This window comes from Melanerpes formicivorus, unplaced genomic scaffold (assembly GCF_026170545.1).
Source record: "Melanerpes formicivorus ecotype bairdi unplaced genomic scaffold, bMelFor1.0.p_v2 SCAF_92, whole genome shotgun sequence".
NCBI lineage: Eukaryota > Metazoa > Chordata > Aves > Piciformes > Picidae > Melanerpes > Melanerpes formicivorus.
Window position 1 is genome coordinate 2,178,465 of NW_027142444.1, and position 17,755 is coordinate 2,196,219.

The 17,755-nt window shown below is 53.7% G+C and overlaps 2 protein-coding genes across 4 annotated transcripts in view; both read right to left on the reverse strand.

The window, feature by feature from the left end:
* MTHFD2L (methylenetetrahydrofolate dehydrogenase (NADP+ dependent) 2 like) overlaps window positions 1-4,551 on the reverse strand; it is a 56,588-nt gene extending 52,037 nt beyond the window's left edge. For all 3 annotated transcript variants that reach the window (XM_068165782.1, XM_068165781.1, XM_068165779.1), the window contains exons 1-3: window positions 4,391-4,551; window positions 714-898; window positions 90-212 (exon numbers count right to left, since the gene is read on the reverse strand). In XM_068165782.1, the coding sequence (XP_068021883.1) occupies window positions 90-212; window positions 714-898; window positions 4,391-4,536 (454 nt within the window). In that variant the 5' untranslated portion in view covers window positions 4,537-4,551. The remainder of the gene's footprint in view (window positions 1-89; window positions 213-713; window positions 899-4,390) is intronic.
* An 8,090-nt stretch (window positions 4,552-12,641) lies between these two features.
* LOC137455180 (alveolar macrophage chemotactic factor-like) lies at window positions 12,642-14,945 on the reverse strand. The gene is made up of 4 exons (XM_068165758.1): window positions 14,885-14,945; window positions 14,680-14,806; window positions 14,220-14,349; window positions 12,642-14,012 (listed from the first exon to the last, which is right to left on the reverse strand). Exons 1-4 carry the CDS (start codon window positions 14,943-14,945, stop codon window positions 14,007-14,009), a joined length of 324 nt encoding a protein of 107 aa, XP_068021859.1. The 3' UTR covers window positions 12,642-14,006.
* Window positions 14,946-17,755: the final 2,810 nt, after the last annotated feature.

Below are 17,755 nucleotides of genomic sequence, written 5' to 3' on the forward strand. Positions count from 1 at the left end.
AGCATATTGAAAGCACAACAGGCCCCACAATTTCATGCTCTCTTTTCTTACATTGACTGAATATGACTGGAACAAAAGCTGTCCCTTACCTGGGAGAGGTAGCTGAACTAATAAACCACTAACTGTTGAATCCTTGTTGAGTTTTACTGTCACATCCAAGAGCTCTTCCTGAGAAATGTCCTTAGGCCTCAGTATGATCTCACTAGAAATGCCTGAAAAAAGCCAGGAGGAGACACATATTAGGATCTGGAAATTCACCTACAGTTTGTCCCAAACTCTGCCTGATGCTTAATCTTAAGTAACTGTGGAGGACTAGCTCATAATTCTGCTTCCCCTACCTGGTCTTTGATGCTCTATTTCTAGGTGCCAAGTACAAAACACACAGGAAAAAAAAAAAGAATCTATAGTTGGACATAGGAGCTCCAAAATTAAACAACAGTTTAGGACTGAGTGGAAAAGAAATCCTCTAACTCTTCTACACACTGACAGCAACCACATTGAGGGTCTCTCCTCATAGCATCACAGATCAGTTGGAAGAGACCTTTAACATCATCAAGTCCAACCTTCAACTTAGATGACCATGGACCACTGCTTGATGTTTCCTTTGCTCCCCTTGGTTTCAGAAGATGGAGAGGTCCCAGGTAGCAAAGCACTTGAGCAAAGCAGTATTTGACTTGTCCTTACCCAAGGGCCACTTCTGAGCTAACACATACCTACAGCTGCAGCTGCTTTCATCTTGTTTCTGACATAGATGTGACTGGCTGGGTTGTCTCCTACTAGTATGACAGTCAGGTGAGGTCTCTTGTTTCCAAGGGATACCCAGGATTCCACATCCCTTTGAACTTCTTTCAGAACCTGGTTAGCAAGCTTTGTCCCTGAGATAATGGTTGCTTCATCACTGGAAGGACAAAAAAATAGGCCAGGTTTAGGTCAAAAGTGTCACAGACCAGACACTTCCCACTGTGAGATTTTCCATCTTAAATATTTGCAAATGCTTTGATTGGTTAATTTCCTCATATTCCAAATAGCATTTCAAGTATAAGAATAATAATAGTAGCAGTAGTTGTTGTCAGGGTTGGAAGGGACCTCAAGGATCAACCCCCCTGCCATGAGCAGGGACATCTCACGCTACAGCAGGTTGCCCACAGCCACATCCAGCCTGGCTGCAAACACCTCCAGGCAGGAGGCTGCCACCACCTCCCTGGGCAACCTGTGCGAGGCTCTCACCACCCTCATGGGGAACAACTTCTTCCCCACATCCAATCTGAATCTGCCCATGTCCATTTTTGCTCCATTTATTATGATGATTATTATTATTCTAAACACAGAATATTTTACACCACACATATATTCTTATACCACACATATAATTTAGTATAAGAAATTACAAGCATTATTAATAGTAATTATTAGTAATAATTATTCTTACCACTGCAAGAACCATCACTTAGGTTGATTATAGCATTTCTCAGATGTTTCCTAGCAAGAATTTTCAAGCATAGAATCACAGAATCAGAGGTTGGAAAAGACCCCTGAGATCCTCATGCCCAACCACTAACCCTACTCACCCCCATACACAGAAAGCAATTCTGTCATACACCAGCCAGCACCCACACTGTACCAGTTCAAGGCCAAAACCCAAGGGTAAAACAATTGTTACCTCACTTAGCACACACAGAGATGGTTTTGTTCCTCTCTGACATGGTTAGACGTCCCCCAGTGAGCAGCTGAACTCATGCATTACCATTCTGCTGGTCTGCTTCATTAAACAGAAGAAATGGAACCTGAATACTTCATGTTCACCCTTCACCACGCACGGTTCAGTTCCACAAAGGGAAACCTCAGCACTGGCACAAGCAAAGGCCACCTAGAAATGCCCTGCCAGTGATTCTGTCAGTGGGGAGGATGATGTGTCTAGCTGCCCCTCATTACAGCAAGCCAACACACTGTTCTTGCACAGAACTGTCTGAGTGAATTAAATGCAATCACCATAATGAATGCCTTTATTCTTACACCTCCTGTTTGACCACTTTTGATTTTCAGTGCTTGAGCTCTGCTTGATGTAAACTGAAGTCCCCCTGAGGTATTTTACCTCTCTTTTCCGGGGGGGACAGCAGTGTTTGTTGTTTCTCTGGATCACAGAATCATAGAATCAGTAAGGTTGGAAAAGACCTCAGAGATCATCAAGCTGAACCTGTCACCCAACACCTCATGACTAACCAAGCCATGGCTCCAAGGGCCACATCCAATCCTCCCTTGAACACCTCCAGAGATAGTGACTCCACCACCTCCCTGGGCAGCACATTCCAATGGTCAATTACTCATTCAGTGAAGAACTTTCTCCTCACCTCCAGCCTGAACCTCCCCTGGCACAGCTCGAGACTGTGTCCCCTTGTTCTGGTGCTGCTTGCCTGGGAGAAGAGACCAACCCCCACCTGGCTACAACCTCCCTTCAGGTGTAGAGAGCAAGAAGGTCTCCCCTGAGCCTCCTCCTCTCCAGGCTAAGCAACCCCAGCTCCCTCAGCCTCTCCTCACAGGGCTGTGCTCAAGGCCTCTCCCCAGCCTCGTTGCCCTTCTCTGGACACCTTCAAGTGTCTCAATGTCCTTCTTAAACTGAGGGGCCCAGAACTGGACACAGGACTCAAGGTGTGGCCTCAGCAGTGCTGAGCACAGGGGCACAATGACCTCCCTGCTCCTGCTGGCCACACTGTAATTTGGGTTCCAGTGGGTTTCATCTAGAATTTTAAGACAAGGGCACAAACTGAGCAGAGCACAGCTACATGCACGACCTATTGTGCAACAGAAGTGGGGAGTTAGTCCCCCAGAAAAACCTTCTTGGGAAGAAGACAGACAGACAGAGAGACACAAAAAAATGGCCCAGCAGATTAAAAAGTGGTGGATGAGGTATTAAGAGAATAAAAGCACGACATCCCTCAGCAGTAATCTTTGTCATTGCCTGACTACTCTGAACACCCCAAAACTGAAACATTTCAACTCTGGCACGCTGGGAGCTGTGGTGCAGGTTAAGTTCACAAACTCCTGGAACACTGGTGTTTAATCCCCGCTGAGGCAGGCTGCCACGGTGGGAGCAGTTCCAAGTCAGTTACAAAAATCATTAAGTCTTCCACTCAACAACTCAGATTTGCACACAGCAAGCACACATCAAGAGCACTTCTTTACCACAACTCAGCAAACGCTGTCACATTCCTTATGTGCACTTCAAAACTCTTTAAAGGTTATCCAGCCCAAGCCAATGAGCAGAGGCCCTGCAGAGCTGCCACACGAGAGCTGGGTTTGCTCAGCCTTGAGAGGAGAAGGCTCAGGGGTGACCTTATCACCATGGGCCAGGACATAAAGGGTGGCTAGCAGGAGGACGCAGACTCCCTTCTGACAAGGGGTCCCATGGAGAAGAGAAGGGGTGATGGGGACAAGCTACTGCTGGGCAGATTCCCACTGGACTCCAGAAGAACATTTGTCCCCATGCAAAACACGCAGACATCTGCAGCCACAGAGCTGGCAGGGCTGGAAGGGAGCTCCAGGCTCAGCCAGCTCCAACCCCCTGCCATGGGCAGGGACACCTCACACTACAGCAGGTTGCTCACAGCCACATCCAGCCTGGCTGCAAACACCTCCAGGCAGGAGGCTTCCACCACCTCCCTGGGCAGCCTGTGCCAGGCTCTCACCACCCTCATGGGGAACAACTTCTTCCCCACATCCAATCTCAATCTCCCCACTTCTAGCTGTATTCCATCCCCCCCAGTCCTATCCCTCCCTGGCACCCTCCAAAGTCCCTCCCCAGCTTTCCTGCAGCCCCCTGCAGATCCTGGAAGGCCACAGTGAGGTCTCCTGGGAGCCTTCTTCTCTCCAGCCAGCACAGCCCCAACTCCCTCAGCCTGTCAGGCACCAGGCTCAAGCCCACCTCATCCCAGTGCCTCCGGGAGCCGGCAAGGATCAGGGGAAGGGCAAGGCTCACCCCCAGGATGCGGCGGGACGCCGCTGAGGGCCGAGGCAGGGAGGGTGACAGAGTCAGCGGTGCCCAGCTCCGTGAACCCTTCAGATCCCGCCGGGATCGGCACTGCCAGCGCCGCAGCCCGCCCTGCGCTGCCCCTGCCCTGCCCTGCGCTGCCCTGCCCTGCCCTGCGCTGTGCTGCCCCGCGCTGCGCTGCCCCTGCGCTGTCCTGCCCTGCGCTGCCCCTGTCCTGGGCAGGGCCGCGCCTGACGGCGGGGGCGAGGCACGAGGCGGCGCCCCCCGCGCTCTCCCCTAGGCCTCAGGCCCCTTTCGTCTCGAGGCCGCTCATGGCGACCCTGCCGCGCGCCCCGCCGCGCGCCCCGCCGCAGCGGGAGGAGCAAGGGGGAGGCGGGAGCGAGGATGAAGCCGCCGCGGGCGTACCTGGCGGCGCTGCGCGGGGAGCTGCTGGTGCTGTAGGCGGCCCGGGGCAGGGGGCGAGCCAGGCTGCGCCACCTCCTCAGCGGCGCCAAGCCCGGGCGCAGCACGCAGCTGGACGAGCACAGGGCGGCCGCGGCCGCCGCCGCCATGTCGCGCCCGACACACCGACGGAAGCGGCGCCGCAGCCCGGCCGCGCGGGGAGGAGCAAGGGCGAGTAGCGGGACCGGGGCGGCCGCCCTGGGGGCGGGGCGCGGGAGGGGGCGGGGCCCAGCGGAAAGGCCGCGGGGAGGCACCGCCCCGGGAAGGGGAACGGGCACGGCGGCGGGCATCGGCTGAGCCACGGGGAACGGGCACGGCGGCCGGCATCGCCTGAGCCACGGGGAACGGGCACGGCGGCCGGCATCGGCTGAGCCACGGGGAACGGGCACGGCGGCCGGCATCGCCTGAGCCACGGGGAACGGGCACGGCGGCGGGCATCGGCTGAGCCACGGGGAACGGGCACGGCGGCCGGCATCGCCTGAGCCACGGGGAACGGGCACGGCGGCCGGCATCGGCTGAGCCACGGGGAACGGGCACGGCGGCGGGCATCGGCTGAGCCACGGGGAACGGGCACGGCGGCGGGCAGCGCCTGAGCCACGGGGAACGGGCACGGCGGCCGGCATCGGCTGAGCCACGGGGAACGGGCACGGCGGCGGGCATCGGCTGAGCCACGGCACCACGGGAACGGGCACGGCGGCGAGCAGCGCCTGAGCCACGGGGAACGGGCACGGCGGCGGGCATCGGCTGAGCCGCGGCACCAGGGCATTGTCAGGGCTGCAAGGGACCTAAGGCTCATCCAGCTCCAACCCCCTGCCATGGGCAGGGACACCTCACACCACAGCAGGTTGCTCACAGCCACATCCAGCCTGGCTGCAAACACCTCCAGGCAGGAGGCTGCAAACACCTCCCTGGGCAGCCTGTGCCAGGCTCTCACCACCCTCATGGGGAACAACTTCTTCCTCACAGCCAATCTCAATCTCCCATCTTCTAGTTTTGCTCCATCCCCCCCAGTCCTATCACTCCCTGACACCCTCCAAAGTCCCTCCCCAGCTTTCCTGTAGCCCCCTGCAGATCCTGGGAGGCCACAATGAGCTCCCCTGGGAGCCTTCTCCTCTCCAGCCTGCACAACCCCAACTCCCTCAGTCTGTCCTCACAGCAGAGCAGCTCCAGCCCTCTGCTCATCCTCATGGCACTGCTCCGGACACCTTCCAGCACCTCCAGATCCTTTCTGGCGCAGAGGCTCCAGAACTGGGTGCAGTGCACCTTAGCATTAGGGCCTGGAGAATAAGTCTTACAAGGAGTGACTGAAGGAGCTGGGGCTGCTCAGCTTGGAAAAGAGGAAACTGAGGGGAGACCTCATTGCTCTCTACAACTACCTGAAAGGAGGTCACAGAGAGGCTGGTGCTGGTCTCCTCTCCCAGATAATTAGTGACAGAACAAGAGGGAATGGCCTCAGGCTGCCTCTGGGTAGGTTTAGACAGGACAGCAGGAAACAGAGTGGTCAGGCACTGGAATGTGCTTCCCAGGGAGGTGGTGAAGTCACCAACCCTGGATGCTTTTAAAGGTGTGTTGGATGTGGTGCTGGGGGCTATGGTTTAGGGGTGACCCTTGTAGAGTAGGGTTAGTGGCTGGACTGGGTGATCCTGAGGGGCTTTTCCAACCTGAGTAGTTCTATTCCCCTATCAGAAACACACCTGAGCCTCCCTTAGGGCTGCCAGGTGGCCAGCAGCTGTATCCTGACAGTGCTGGGAGCAAGGAGCCTCCTGTCCCTGATCTTGCACCACGAGAGCATGGAGCAGCTGCTTTTTGTTTCTTAAGCACATGCATTTGGTTGCCAGGTCTGCATATGCAGATTATTTCCTGGAGCTAATCAACATATTTACATATTTATTGCAGTCCAGCTCTAGGGTGTCCTCTGGGGTGTCTGGTGGTCTTTGAGGGGTTTCTGGTGGCCTCTGAAGGGCCTCTGGTAGCCTTTGAGGGGTCTCTGGTGGTGCCCACGGGGTCTAACATGGTGTCCTTTGGTTGAACTGAGTTTGCACAGTTTGCTGGAGCTCTGGGTTTCAGACCTCAGCTTATCTGAGGATGGCCTGATTTGAGCTGGTCTGCTCCTTTATCAAAGCAGCAAGGTTCCTCCCTGTCTGCTGTCTGTGGTGAGAACATCTGCGTGGTGTCCTTGGGAATTCAAGGACATCATGCAGATGTTCTTCATTTCCCCTGGGTTTTTTCTCTTACCAATAGCCTGAGGCTGATGGCTTTGTGTGCTGGGGTGTGACTTTTTGTCCCTGCCCATGCCAGCTCCAGGGCATTGTGGTGGGGACCTCTGCAGATGCTGGTGGCACAGGTGGTTTGCATTTGGGTCATTTAAGAAGAGACCTCATTACCCTTGGAAAGTTTGTACTTTCAGAACACTCGTTTGCTGCCCTTCTTTTGCTTTCTGACAGTCCTACCCCCACCTGCAGCCTCTCTGCTTGAGGGATACCAGTACTGAGGATGAACAGTCCTAGAATTGTTCTGTTTGGAAACGACCTCTTAAGATCATCAAACCCAGCTGTCAACCCAAGACCACCACGGCCATTAAACCATGTCCCAAAACACCACGTCCACACATTCCATGGGCACCTCCGGGATGAAGATGCTGACCTTTCTCAAGGTGCCATGACCTGGCACTCGCAGCAGGTGCTGCGGGCTCAGGCTGGGTGTACGCCGGAGAAGTGTCGCCCTGCCCTGGCCAGCCATGCTACGCGGCAGGTGGCCACCAGGCGGCGCTCATCGCCCACCTCAGCCTCGCTCATCGCCCCTGCTGCGCCCTGCGAATGCGCTGCTCGGGAAGCCGAAGCTGGCTCGCAAGGTCGTGGGCATCGCTAAGATGGAAATGGAAGATTGAGGCTGCAGATAAGGGAGAGATTCTTGACAGTGGGGGTGGGGAGACACTGGCACAGGTTGCCCAGGGAGGTTGTGGATGTCCCCTCCCTGGAAGTGTTCAAGGCCAGGCGGGATGAAGCCTTGAGCAACCTGGGCTGGTGGAAGGTGTCCCTGCCCATGGCAGGCTGTTGGGACTGGATGATCTTTAAGGTCCCTCCCAACCCAAACCCTTCTATGACTCTGTGATTAGTTGCTTAGGCATTAATTGCATCCAGTGCTATCTAGTCACTGCTCTATCAAGTAGGAGCCTCCAGCCACTCCACTTACTTTAATCTTATATTCCCTTAAGACCTGTCCCTGGATGGTGGTGGCAGGGAAACAGAGAGCAGCACAAATTCTGTTCCCTGTAGCTGTCAGCTGAAATAGAAAACACAAATTGTTTGTGGGAAATGGAAGAGAAATGGATTCAAGATGGAGATTCATGTTTGGGATCTTGAAGTGAAAGGCATCAAAGCACAGGCAGTATTTTGGAAACTTTCCCCCTGTGCTTTCCATTAGGAATCCTCAGGCTGCCAGGCAACACTGCATGGCTGGAAAAATCTCAGCTCAAACACAGTTTGAAGGCAGAGACTGAAGAGCTAAATACCCAGGCAAGTCTGTTTTAATGAGAGCTTTTAATCCAAGCTGCTTCAGCCTCCCTTTCTACAGATGTCAGCACAGGGAATCAGTGCTCTCAGGATGCTGAAGTTTGTGGATGGGTGCATTTGTGATTAATAACTAGCATCTATTGTCTGGCACGCTCTGACTCTGCAGTGAGTGATGTGAGTGCCATCAGAGTCGTTGGCAGGCAGTCATGGCTGTTATTAAGAGCAGCACAGCAAGTCCTAAGCAGTAACAAGCTCCAAATTCTGCCCCTTTAGCAGAAGTGCAGAATAATTTGACTTCTTCATTGCTTTCAATGATCAGTCTGTTTGAATTGCAAGGAGTGTAAAAATGCTCTGTCAGTTGAAGCAGACCCCACTCAGGTGGCACCACTTCCCACTTAAATTTGTGAGAGGAGCATTTTCTCTGCCAGGACTCTTTTGGAAGTCTGTGATTCACTGCAGAACTTTGCCCAAGTCCAAGTGAGGTATCTAGTGGGTGCCTGAGCTCTTTGCTATGAGCACAGCAGCAGGGAATGTGGATTTTCAGCCCAGGGAAGCATCTCTTAAGCCTGCTTGACAGATATGAATTGCATTTGCAGCCTCTTGTAGGCTCTTCTGAAAGAATCATTAAGGGCTACCAACATTGCCAAGAGTTTTGGCATGTGGTCTGACCACACGTTCCCAGCTAGGGCTGATAAAGGGATGCTCCTGTGGCTCTCAGTTAAAGCTTGTTCTGTTAAAAGAGGAAAAGCACCAATTAAATCATTGTTTCAAATACCATACATCAGCAGAACACAAGCCCAGGGCTTTCTGCTGCTTTTACTTTGCTATGCAGATGCCCTTTGCACTGTTCCTGAACTGGCCAGGAGAGGTCTATGTGAATTTAAAACAAAGTGAAGCCCCACTGAACTTCCCAGAAACCCCACCCCAGGTCCCCTCACTCCTGTGGCTTGCCAGACTGCTCTTCAGCTGGCTTTGCAGTTGACAGAGATGCTCCCTGGATATATTTTTTGGCAGAACACTGATCTCTAAGAAAAGGCAACCCCCAAAAGTAACTTCTCTCCAATTCAGTGGTGCAACTAAAGAACCTGGAAACTAAAGCAAGGCAGGGCACAACTTTCAGTCTTGTTTTCATGTTCAAAATGCAGCCAAGATCACAGAACTCTTTGGGTTGGAAAAGCCCTTCAAGAGCAGCGAGTCTAACCAGCAGCCCAACACCACCACCAGCCACTAAACCACGTCCCCAAGTAAACCTCAGCTTCTCGTGAGCTGGACAAGTTTCTGTCTTTGTATTGGAGCAATCTGGAGGACAGGATTTGGAAGTTAATCTCTTCAGGGCTCAGACAATGTGCCCATGTTCCTCTGGGCCAGCTCCACCTCCCTCTGCCAGTGCAACTTTTCAAAGCAATCTGTTTCAGTTGCAAAGAGTAAAGCCATAGAATCATGGAGTTGTTTTGGCTGGAAAAGCTCTCTGGGATCATCCTGTCCAACCCAACCCCACCATGGCCACTAAAGCATGGCCCCAGGTGCCATGGCCACAGGTTTCTTGAACACCCCCAGGGATGGGGACTCCACCACCTCCCTGGGCAGCCTGTGCCAACCCCTGACCAGTCTTGCAGCAAAGACATTTTCCCTCCTCTCCAGCCTAACCCTCCCCTGGCACAATTCCAGGTCATTTCCTCTCCTTCTATCCCCTGATCCTAAGGAGAAGAGCTTAACCCCCAGTGGTGTATTGCTGGTGTTACCTGTGCCACACTCTCTAAGCTTGTGACATTTTCTTACTGAAAATGTGTGTGTTGTCCCAAATCTGCCTGAAAATGCTGTGGCCCCCACATTCCCTCATTCCCTTGCCCAGTTTCACCATCCTTTGTGAGGAAGTGGGCACATGGCAGCAGTAACTGCCACTGGTGCAAAGTTCCTCTCTCTTTGTCCTTGGTTCTGGTGGTTTTATGGCACAAAGTTCCTGTCCAACAGAGCTCAAACTCTCTCCTTTTCCATCACTAACTTTTTGTTCTGGGCTTTTATTCCTGCAGGCCTGGACAGATGGCTGCTACCTAAGGTTTGCTTCTGGAGGCTGAAGAGGTGTTTCCTGCTGAGCCAAGGGTGGAATGCTGGCGTTCATGGCTGAGGTGAGAGCTGATGGAAAGTTATGAGCAGGGCTGGAAAGGGCTGGAAATCACCTGGGGAAAAGCTGCAGGTAACTTGGTGGGCTGGGGCTGGGGAAAGACAGAGGCAGATTTGTGTTAGGTCAATCTGAGCACTCTGTAATTTGGGACACACCTTTCTGTGCTGAGGAGGGTTGGAAAATTGATCTCCATGGCCTAAGGGATGAGAGTGTGTCACTGCTGGAGAGCCTGTGTGCTGCCAGCAGACTAGGAGCAGCTGGGTCTGTGAAAATGTGTATTTGATCCTGGCTCCTGTCTCTTGGAGAGAGTGGCATGGGAGAAGATGTACAAAGAATTGCCTGAAGATGTTCTAGCTTGGTCTAAGCAGAGAAAGAAAGAGGCTCTGTTTATGTGGTAGTAAAAATCCAGTTGGAGCCCCTCGTGCTGAGCAGTGTGGTGTTCCTGGAAAGCAGAAGATGCTGGTCCAAATGAAAGGGCCAGAAGTGAGAGAAGTCTAGAGGAAGCAATCTCTAACCCCTCTGCAGCTCTGGAGAGCACAGCACTTTGCTCACCATCCCACTAAATATCAGAGGATCATGGAACTGTTGTGCTTGGAAGAGGCCTTTAAGATGATCAAGTCCAGCCTTCAACCCAAGACCTCAGTTCATCAGGTTCATTACAGTGCAGCACAAATCCCCTTAAGCTAATCACTCAAAGGTGGAACTTTTCTTGGAAGCCCTCTCTCTGGCTCCACTTTTTACACCAAGTAACTGCAGGGCTTAAATCCAGTATTAAGTTGCAACCCTAGCTGCAATGTGATGGTTTATAAGGAATTTATCTGAAGCTCTTTAGGGGACTGTCCAGCTTAACTGTCTTAGTGTCTGGAGAGTTTCAAAGGCCTGATTCTAAAACATCCTAAATCCCTTGTGGGCTTCAAATAAAGAGAGGCTTTTGATGTCTCTTGCTTTACTAATGGTTCTTCTTAGGCAATCTGTGTCCATGGCTGAAATTGGGCTGGGGAGGCAAAAGTCCAGAGTTGCACAAGAGAATCCCATTGCCATTTCAGTAGATTAAGTGTATCTGAGGGAAAACAGATGACATAGGGCAGGGAGGCAAGAATTGCAGCAGGCTGCACTGAGCCACAGCTTTCCAGAGTAACGCTGAAACATCCCTTCCAGGAGGTAACTTAGGTCTGTGGGCTCTTGGAGCAGTAATTTCAGGTCCCCTGTAAATGGCAGGAGGGGATGGTGGGAAGGAAAGGAAGAAAAGCTGTTTCAGGGACTCAACCTCTTAATGTTTTAGCAAAGTCCTCTGTCAACGTTTTTTATGCCATGATACAGAATCACAGAATGTTAGGGGCTGGAAGGGACCTCCAAAACTCATCCAATCCAACTCCCCTGCCAGAGCAGGGGCATCTGGAGCAGATCACACAGGAACACATCCAGGTGGGTTTTGAGTATCTCCAGAGGGAGACTCCACAACCCCCCTGGGCAGCCTGTTTCAGGGCTCTGTCACCCTCACAGGGGTTCCTGTTTCCATGGAGCTTCCTATGCCTCAACTTCCACCCAGTACCCTGTCATTGGGCATCACCCAGCAGAGCCTGGCTCCAGCCTCTGGGCACTCACCCTGCACATCTTTATCAACATGTATGCGGGCACCCCTCAGGCTCCTCCTCCCCAAGCTACAGAGCCCTCAGCTCCCTCAGCCTCTCCTCATAGGGAAGATGTTCCATTCCCTTCATCATTTTTGTGTCTCTGTGCTGGACTCATCCAAGCACTTGCAGCCCAGAAAGCCAATCAGATCCTGGGCTGCATCAGAAGTGTGGCCAGCAGGTCGAGGGAGGTGATCCTCCCCCTCTGCTCAGCTCTGGGGAGACCCCACCTGGAGTACTGCCTCCAGTTCTGGAGCCCCTAGTACAAGAGGGATCTGGAGGTGCTGGAAGGTGTCCAGAGAAGGGCCACAAGGATGATCAGAGGGCTGGAGCACCTCTCCTGTGAGGACAGACTGAAGGAGTTGGGGCTGTTCAGTCTGGAGAAGAGAAAGCTCCAAGGAGACCTCATTGTGGCCTTCCAGTATCTGAAGTGGGCTACAGGAAGGCTGGGGAGGGACTGCTCAGGATCTCAGGGAGTGATAGGACTAGGGGGAATGGAATGAAGCTGGAGGTGGGGAGATTCAGGCTGGATGTGAGGAGGAAGTTCTTCCCCATGAGAGTGGTGAAGCCCTGGAATGGGTTGTCCAGGGAGGTGGTTGGGGCCCTGTCCCTGGAGGTGTTTAAGGCCAGGCTGGATGAGGCTCTGGCCAGGCTGATCTAGTGTGGGGTGTCCCTGCCCATGGCAGGGGGGTTGGAACTGGATGATCCTTGTGGTCCCTTCCAACCCTGACTGATACTCTGATACTATGATACTAAGCAGTTCCTGAGGTCCTTCTTGACCTGAGGGGGCCAGGACTGGATACAGTATTCCAGATGCAGCCTCCCCAGGGTGGAGTAGAAGGAGAGGAGGACCTCTCTCGACCTACTGACCACAGCCCTTCCAATCCACACAGAATGCCATTAACATGCTGGAGTTTTCAACAAGAGAAGTATGTTTTATTGCAGCCTCTTTCATGACATGATCAGCCTTTGGTGCAAACACAACTTTCCAAAGCAGAATATGTGAAACTGCTCTTTCCCCTGTGGGTTCTGACAGTGTGTCACACCAAGTAGACATAAAATATCTCACCTCTTCAGAACATTTACTGTTCTCTTACAGCTTGTGTGTAAACACCAAACAATCCAATGTCAACTTGTCTGGAAATGAACAAACCACCCAGTCCCTGCAGGATCTTGTCTGAAACCAAAACCATCCCAGCAGGAAGCCTCCCAGCTTCATGGAAGTCCTCAAAGGACTGTAAACATTGAGTGGAGAGACTTGAGGAGCAAGCTTCCTGTCATTCCATTGTGCTGACACTCAGGGGGGTTCCACAGTAGCTGCCTGGGAGTTGCAGTGGTGGGAAAAGAACATTCCAAGCCCAAGGCTCCTTCGGGCAGCGGGTTGAGCGTGGCAGCAGCACGCTGCCCTTGTTTCAGCCATCACCTAGGAAAGCTGGGCCAGATGATCCTTGGGATCCCTTGGCATTCTGGGATTCCTTTATTCCCCTCTAAGCCTAAGCAGGCACTCCAGTGCCAAGAATAGAATAGAATAGAATAGAATAGAATAGAATAGAATAGAATAGAATAGAATAGAATAGAATAGAATAGAATAGAATAGAATAGAATAGAATAGAATAGAATTAACCAGGTTGGAAAAGACCTTTGAAATCATGAAGTCCAACCTATCCCCCAACACCATCTAATCAACTAAACCATGGCACCAAGCACCCCATCCAGACTCTTCCTAAACACCTCCAGGGATGGTGACTCCAACACCTCTCTGGGCAGCACATTCTTAACATCCAGCCTAAACCTCCCCTGGCACAGCTTGGGACTGTGTCCTCTTGCTCTGGTGCTGGCTGCCTGGGAGAAGAGACCAACCCCCTCCTGGCTACAACCTCCCTTCAGGGAGTTGTAGACAGCAAGGGGCTGGCAACAGACACAGCAATGTGGTCCCACTCTGTGAGCACTCTGTCTGCAGGCACTGGCATGAAGGTCTCCACGCTGGCCTCCTCTTCTCTTTGGGTGTTAATGCTGTTTGTAAGAGCTTGTTGGCAAACAGTGTTTGGAGAGGAAGAGTGTGCAGAAGTGCTCACTCAGAGGTGCCTAGCAAGGTCTGTCTTGCCTTATCAAACTGCTTCAATCTCCTTATCCTAGTCAATAAATACACAGGTAGGAATGGCAGTAATAAATACGAGGGGAAAGGGAGGGGAGGGTCGCAGGGGGATTGAACATAGAACAGCTGGTCCATAAAGCCATCAGAACTAGAGAGCTGGGCTGTCAGCTTCTTCCAGCATCCATCTTCACCAGTAGCTTCACTTGGGGATGTCTCCTCCTCAGAGCTGCAACAGGCATTAGTCAAGTCACAAAGCCAGTCAGGAGATCTCTCCTTCTTGCATGCCACACACCAAGTCCCACAGGAGATGTGTCGTCTGGAGAGGTGCCTGCTGCTGGTGGTGGTGGCACAACCAGGCAGATTTGCCCTCCAGAGACCAGTGCCTGTTACTCCTGGGACACCCAGGCTGATTTCACACCCAGCCAGAAGCTACCTTGGCCTCCAGAAGGGCTGGAGTTAGGGTTGGTCCCTGATGGTTTGTCTTGATGATCCTGGTGAGGATGAGCTTGACCCAGGGTGCGGAGGGGTTCAGGCAGAGCATCTGTCCCTGCTTGGTCGTGGCTCTGCAGGGTGACACAGGGGGTGAGACCAGCGCTGCACTGAGCCCGCGGCCAGGATGATGGCTGGGGACTGGGTGAGGACTGCAGCCAGGATGAGGAGCGGGATCGGAGTGGGGATCAAGGCAGGATGAGGACCGTCCCGGACGGGTGAGGACTGGGACCGGGATGAGGACTGGGAGTGGGATGAGTAATGGGGCCGGGGTGAGGACTGGGGATCGGGTGAGGACTGGGACCGGGATGAGGACTGGGAGTGGGATGAGTAATGGGGCCGGGGTGAGGACTGGGGATCGGGTGAGGACCGGGGCCGAGGTGAGGACCGGGCCGGGCACTTACATGACCTCGGGCACGGAGCAGTGCGGCCCCTCGGCGAGCAGCTCGATGCGTGCCAGCCTCCTCGGCGGGACGACCTCGGACACGGTGCGCAGGCAGCGGCAGCGCAGCTCCCCGGCCAGCGGCACCCCTGGCAGCGGGAGGAGCCGCTTGAGCCTCGGCTCGGGACCCCCGCGGCGCCCCCCGGGACCCTCCCGCAGCCTCTTACCCTGGCAGACGGCGGCGGCGGCCAACAGGAGTGCGGCCAGGAGGCGAAGGCGCTGTCCCATGGCGGCGCTGGCTGCGGTGGGGCTGCGGTAAAAGCCTGGGCAGCCACGGTGTCCGCGGGGCTTTTATCCTGCTCCGGGAGCTGCCGGGCAGGAGAAACGTGATTCACCCGCCGTCACGGACACTGCCTCCTCCCTGCGCATCCTCGGGCGGCCGCTGCTCGCCCGCTCCTCCGCCTGTCACCTGCCGGCTTGGCACGGCTCGGCACGGCTCGGCACGGGTGCATGGAGGGGCTACGGGGTCGGGGTCCGTGCCCCGACGGTCCCCGTGCCCACCGCTTCTGGCTGTCCCAGTGAGCTCTACTTGCTGGGAGCCCAGCAGTGCCGGTGCCAGCTGTGGAGCTCGTACAGGGACAGACTTTCGTTTAGACACCAGAATTTGGAGGTTAAGGACAGGGGCTTGCTAGAGGGGGGACAGCAAAGGGCTGCAGAGATGCTGAGGGGATTGGAACAGCTCTGTGATGAGGAGAGACTGAGAGGATTGGAGCTGTTCAGGCTGGGAAAGAGCAGCCTGAGGGGGATCTCATCCGTGCTGATCAATACTTCAAGGGTGGGTGGCAGGAGGATGGCAGCAGGCTTTGTTCAGTGGTGCCCAGGGACAGCACAAGGGGAATGGGCACAAACCTGACCATCAGGAGCTCCATCTGAACATGAGGAGGAACTGCTGTAATGTGAGGGTGCTGGAGCCCTGGAGCAGGCTGCCCAGAGAGGTGGTGGAGTCTCCATCCCTGGAGACATTCCAACCCCACCTGACTGTGTTCCTGTGTGAGCTTCTCTAGGTGACCCTGCCTTGGCAGGGGGATTGGACTGGATGATCTCTGGAGGTCCCTTGCAACCCCTACCACTCTGTGTGACTCTCTGTGTTAAATGTAGCCCAGCCCAAGTTTTTTTTTAATGTCCCTAAGCCTAAAAGATGGAAGCAGAAACTGAGACATGAAATCCTTTGTGTAAAAGAGAAGTTCCCATTGCATTTGGTTTCTCTGCCAGGTGCACAGATCCAAGCACTGTGGATTTAGTTGTGAGCCAAAAAGCAGAGAGCCCTGACTGCTGTGGGAGCAGGGAGTGGTAGGGGCCCTCTCCAGCCTGCTAGAAAGTGGTCAAGGCTTAAAGTCTGCCAGGGCATCCAGGGGTGCCTCTGAGCAGCAGGTGCACTCCAGGGGTGCCCCAGCCATCCCACCCTTTCCTCCCAGTCCTTGGAGATCATGCATCATTCCAGTCCTGCTTTGCCCTGGGCTGCTTTGGGCTCTCTGGGCCAGTGAAGACTGATCAGAATTTTCCCCTTAAGATCTTTTCAAAGATGTAATAATTGTATGATTCCCTCCACACACACACCTTGGTCTGGGCAGCAAAACCCAACCTGATGTTAGGCAATGGACACCTCATTTCTTTTGGCTTGGGCAGGTGGAGCTGACAGCAGAGACTGATTTATTAGTGTGGTGTCTGCAAGCTTGTAAATCAACTCCCTGCTTAATTGCAAAATATCCCCAGGAAGAGGGAAGCTGAGAACAGTTTTGTGTTCACAATTTGCCTGTCAGGTGTTGCCTTGCACACCAACCAATTTCTCTGCCTGCTGTTAAAGTACCCAATTCCTACCTATTTGTAGTTGCCTTTGCCTTGCTCATGAGGTCTCTGAGGGATCTACAGGTTCTAGCTGCACAGGGAAGCACTGACTGACTTGGAGGCTAGTCCTTGCTCCACACCACCCAAACTCACCTAGGACCCTGCCTGTTTCTGTGGAATTTCCTTACAAGTTGCCACAGAAAAAGGACATTTTCTAGCTGAGAATCCCATTTCTGCAGAAACACTCAGGGCAGAGCCTGAAGCGGTGTGCTGGGTGTGCCAGGTGCAAAAGCATTGTGAAGACTGTCTGTCTTCAATCACATGGCCTCCAGCTGTGCCAGGGGAGGTTCAGGTTGGGTATGAGGAACAATTTCTTCCCAGCAAGGGTTGTGAGGCACTGGAAGAGGCTGCCCAGGGAGGTGGTGGAGTCCCCATCCCTGGAAGGATTTAGCAGACACATGGATGTGGTGCTGAGGGCTGTGGTTCAGTGGTGGTGGCTTAGCAGCTGGGGCTGTGAGCTCTGGGTGAGTGGTTGGACTTGATGATCTCAAAGGTCTCTTCCAACCTCCACAGTTCTGTGGCTCTGTGATTCCATGAATAGGCTCTGTGGGAACTGGTTTCTGGTGTTTCTCTCCCCACATTTCATGTTCCCAGCACGAGTAAGCTGCCCTCTCCTGGCCCGTGGCAGCTGATAGAGTGTTCTGTGCTGAGCTGATCTGTGCTGACTTTTGTTTATTTGGGAAAGCCTTTCCCTTGCCACCAGTTTGTGTTTCTTTCTGCGGGGTGTTCTGTGCAAACAGGCTTGCTGCTGTGGCTCTGAGCTTGGATTTCAGGGTAAGGGCTTCACTTGTTGCATCAAGCCCTCCTCACACTGACGTCAGTGGCAGCTTAGACGAAGCTGGTTTCCCCCCTGGCTTCCTCTGTCACTCTAAGTAGGCCAGGTGTGGAAGAACAGTTGGGGCTGACCTGCATTTTACCCCTTTTTTGAGCAATGCATGGAGGGCAGCAGTGCCTGAGCCCTTAGGAGATTGCTGCAGATAGTGCACTGGGAGCCCATCTCATGCAGGAGAAGGATTCCTCTGTTGGGCAGAGGCCAGTGTCACGTAGAAACCTGCAGGAACAGAGCAGACTTCCCTGCTCTGAGTAGCTGCTGCAGCCTTGCCCACATCTGTCAGCAGGAATGTATGTGCAGGAGCAGGCTGAGCTGGTGACTTCCACAGGAGCATCAATGGCTGCATTGCCTTGGCAGTTAA

Coding starts and splice junctions, on each gene's coding strand:
- LOC137455180 (XM_068165758.1), bottom strand. CDS start 14,945: ATGGGACAGCGCCTTCGCCTCCTGGCCGCACTCCTGTTGGCCGCCGCC. Junction 14,807..14,884: donor CGCCGCCGCCGTCTGCCAGG/GTAAGAGGCTGC, acceptor TCCCGCTGCCAG/GGGTGCCGCTGGCCGGGGAG. Junction 14,350..14,679: donor TGCTCCGTGCCCGAGGTCAT/GTAAGTGCCCGG, acceptor GTCACCCTGCAG/AGCCACGACCAAGCAGGGAC.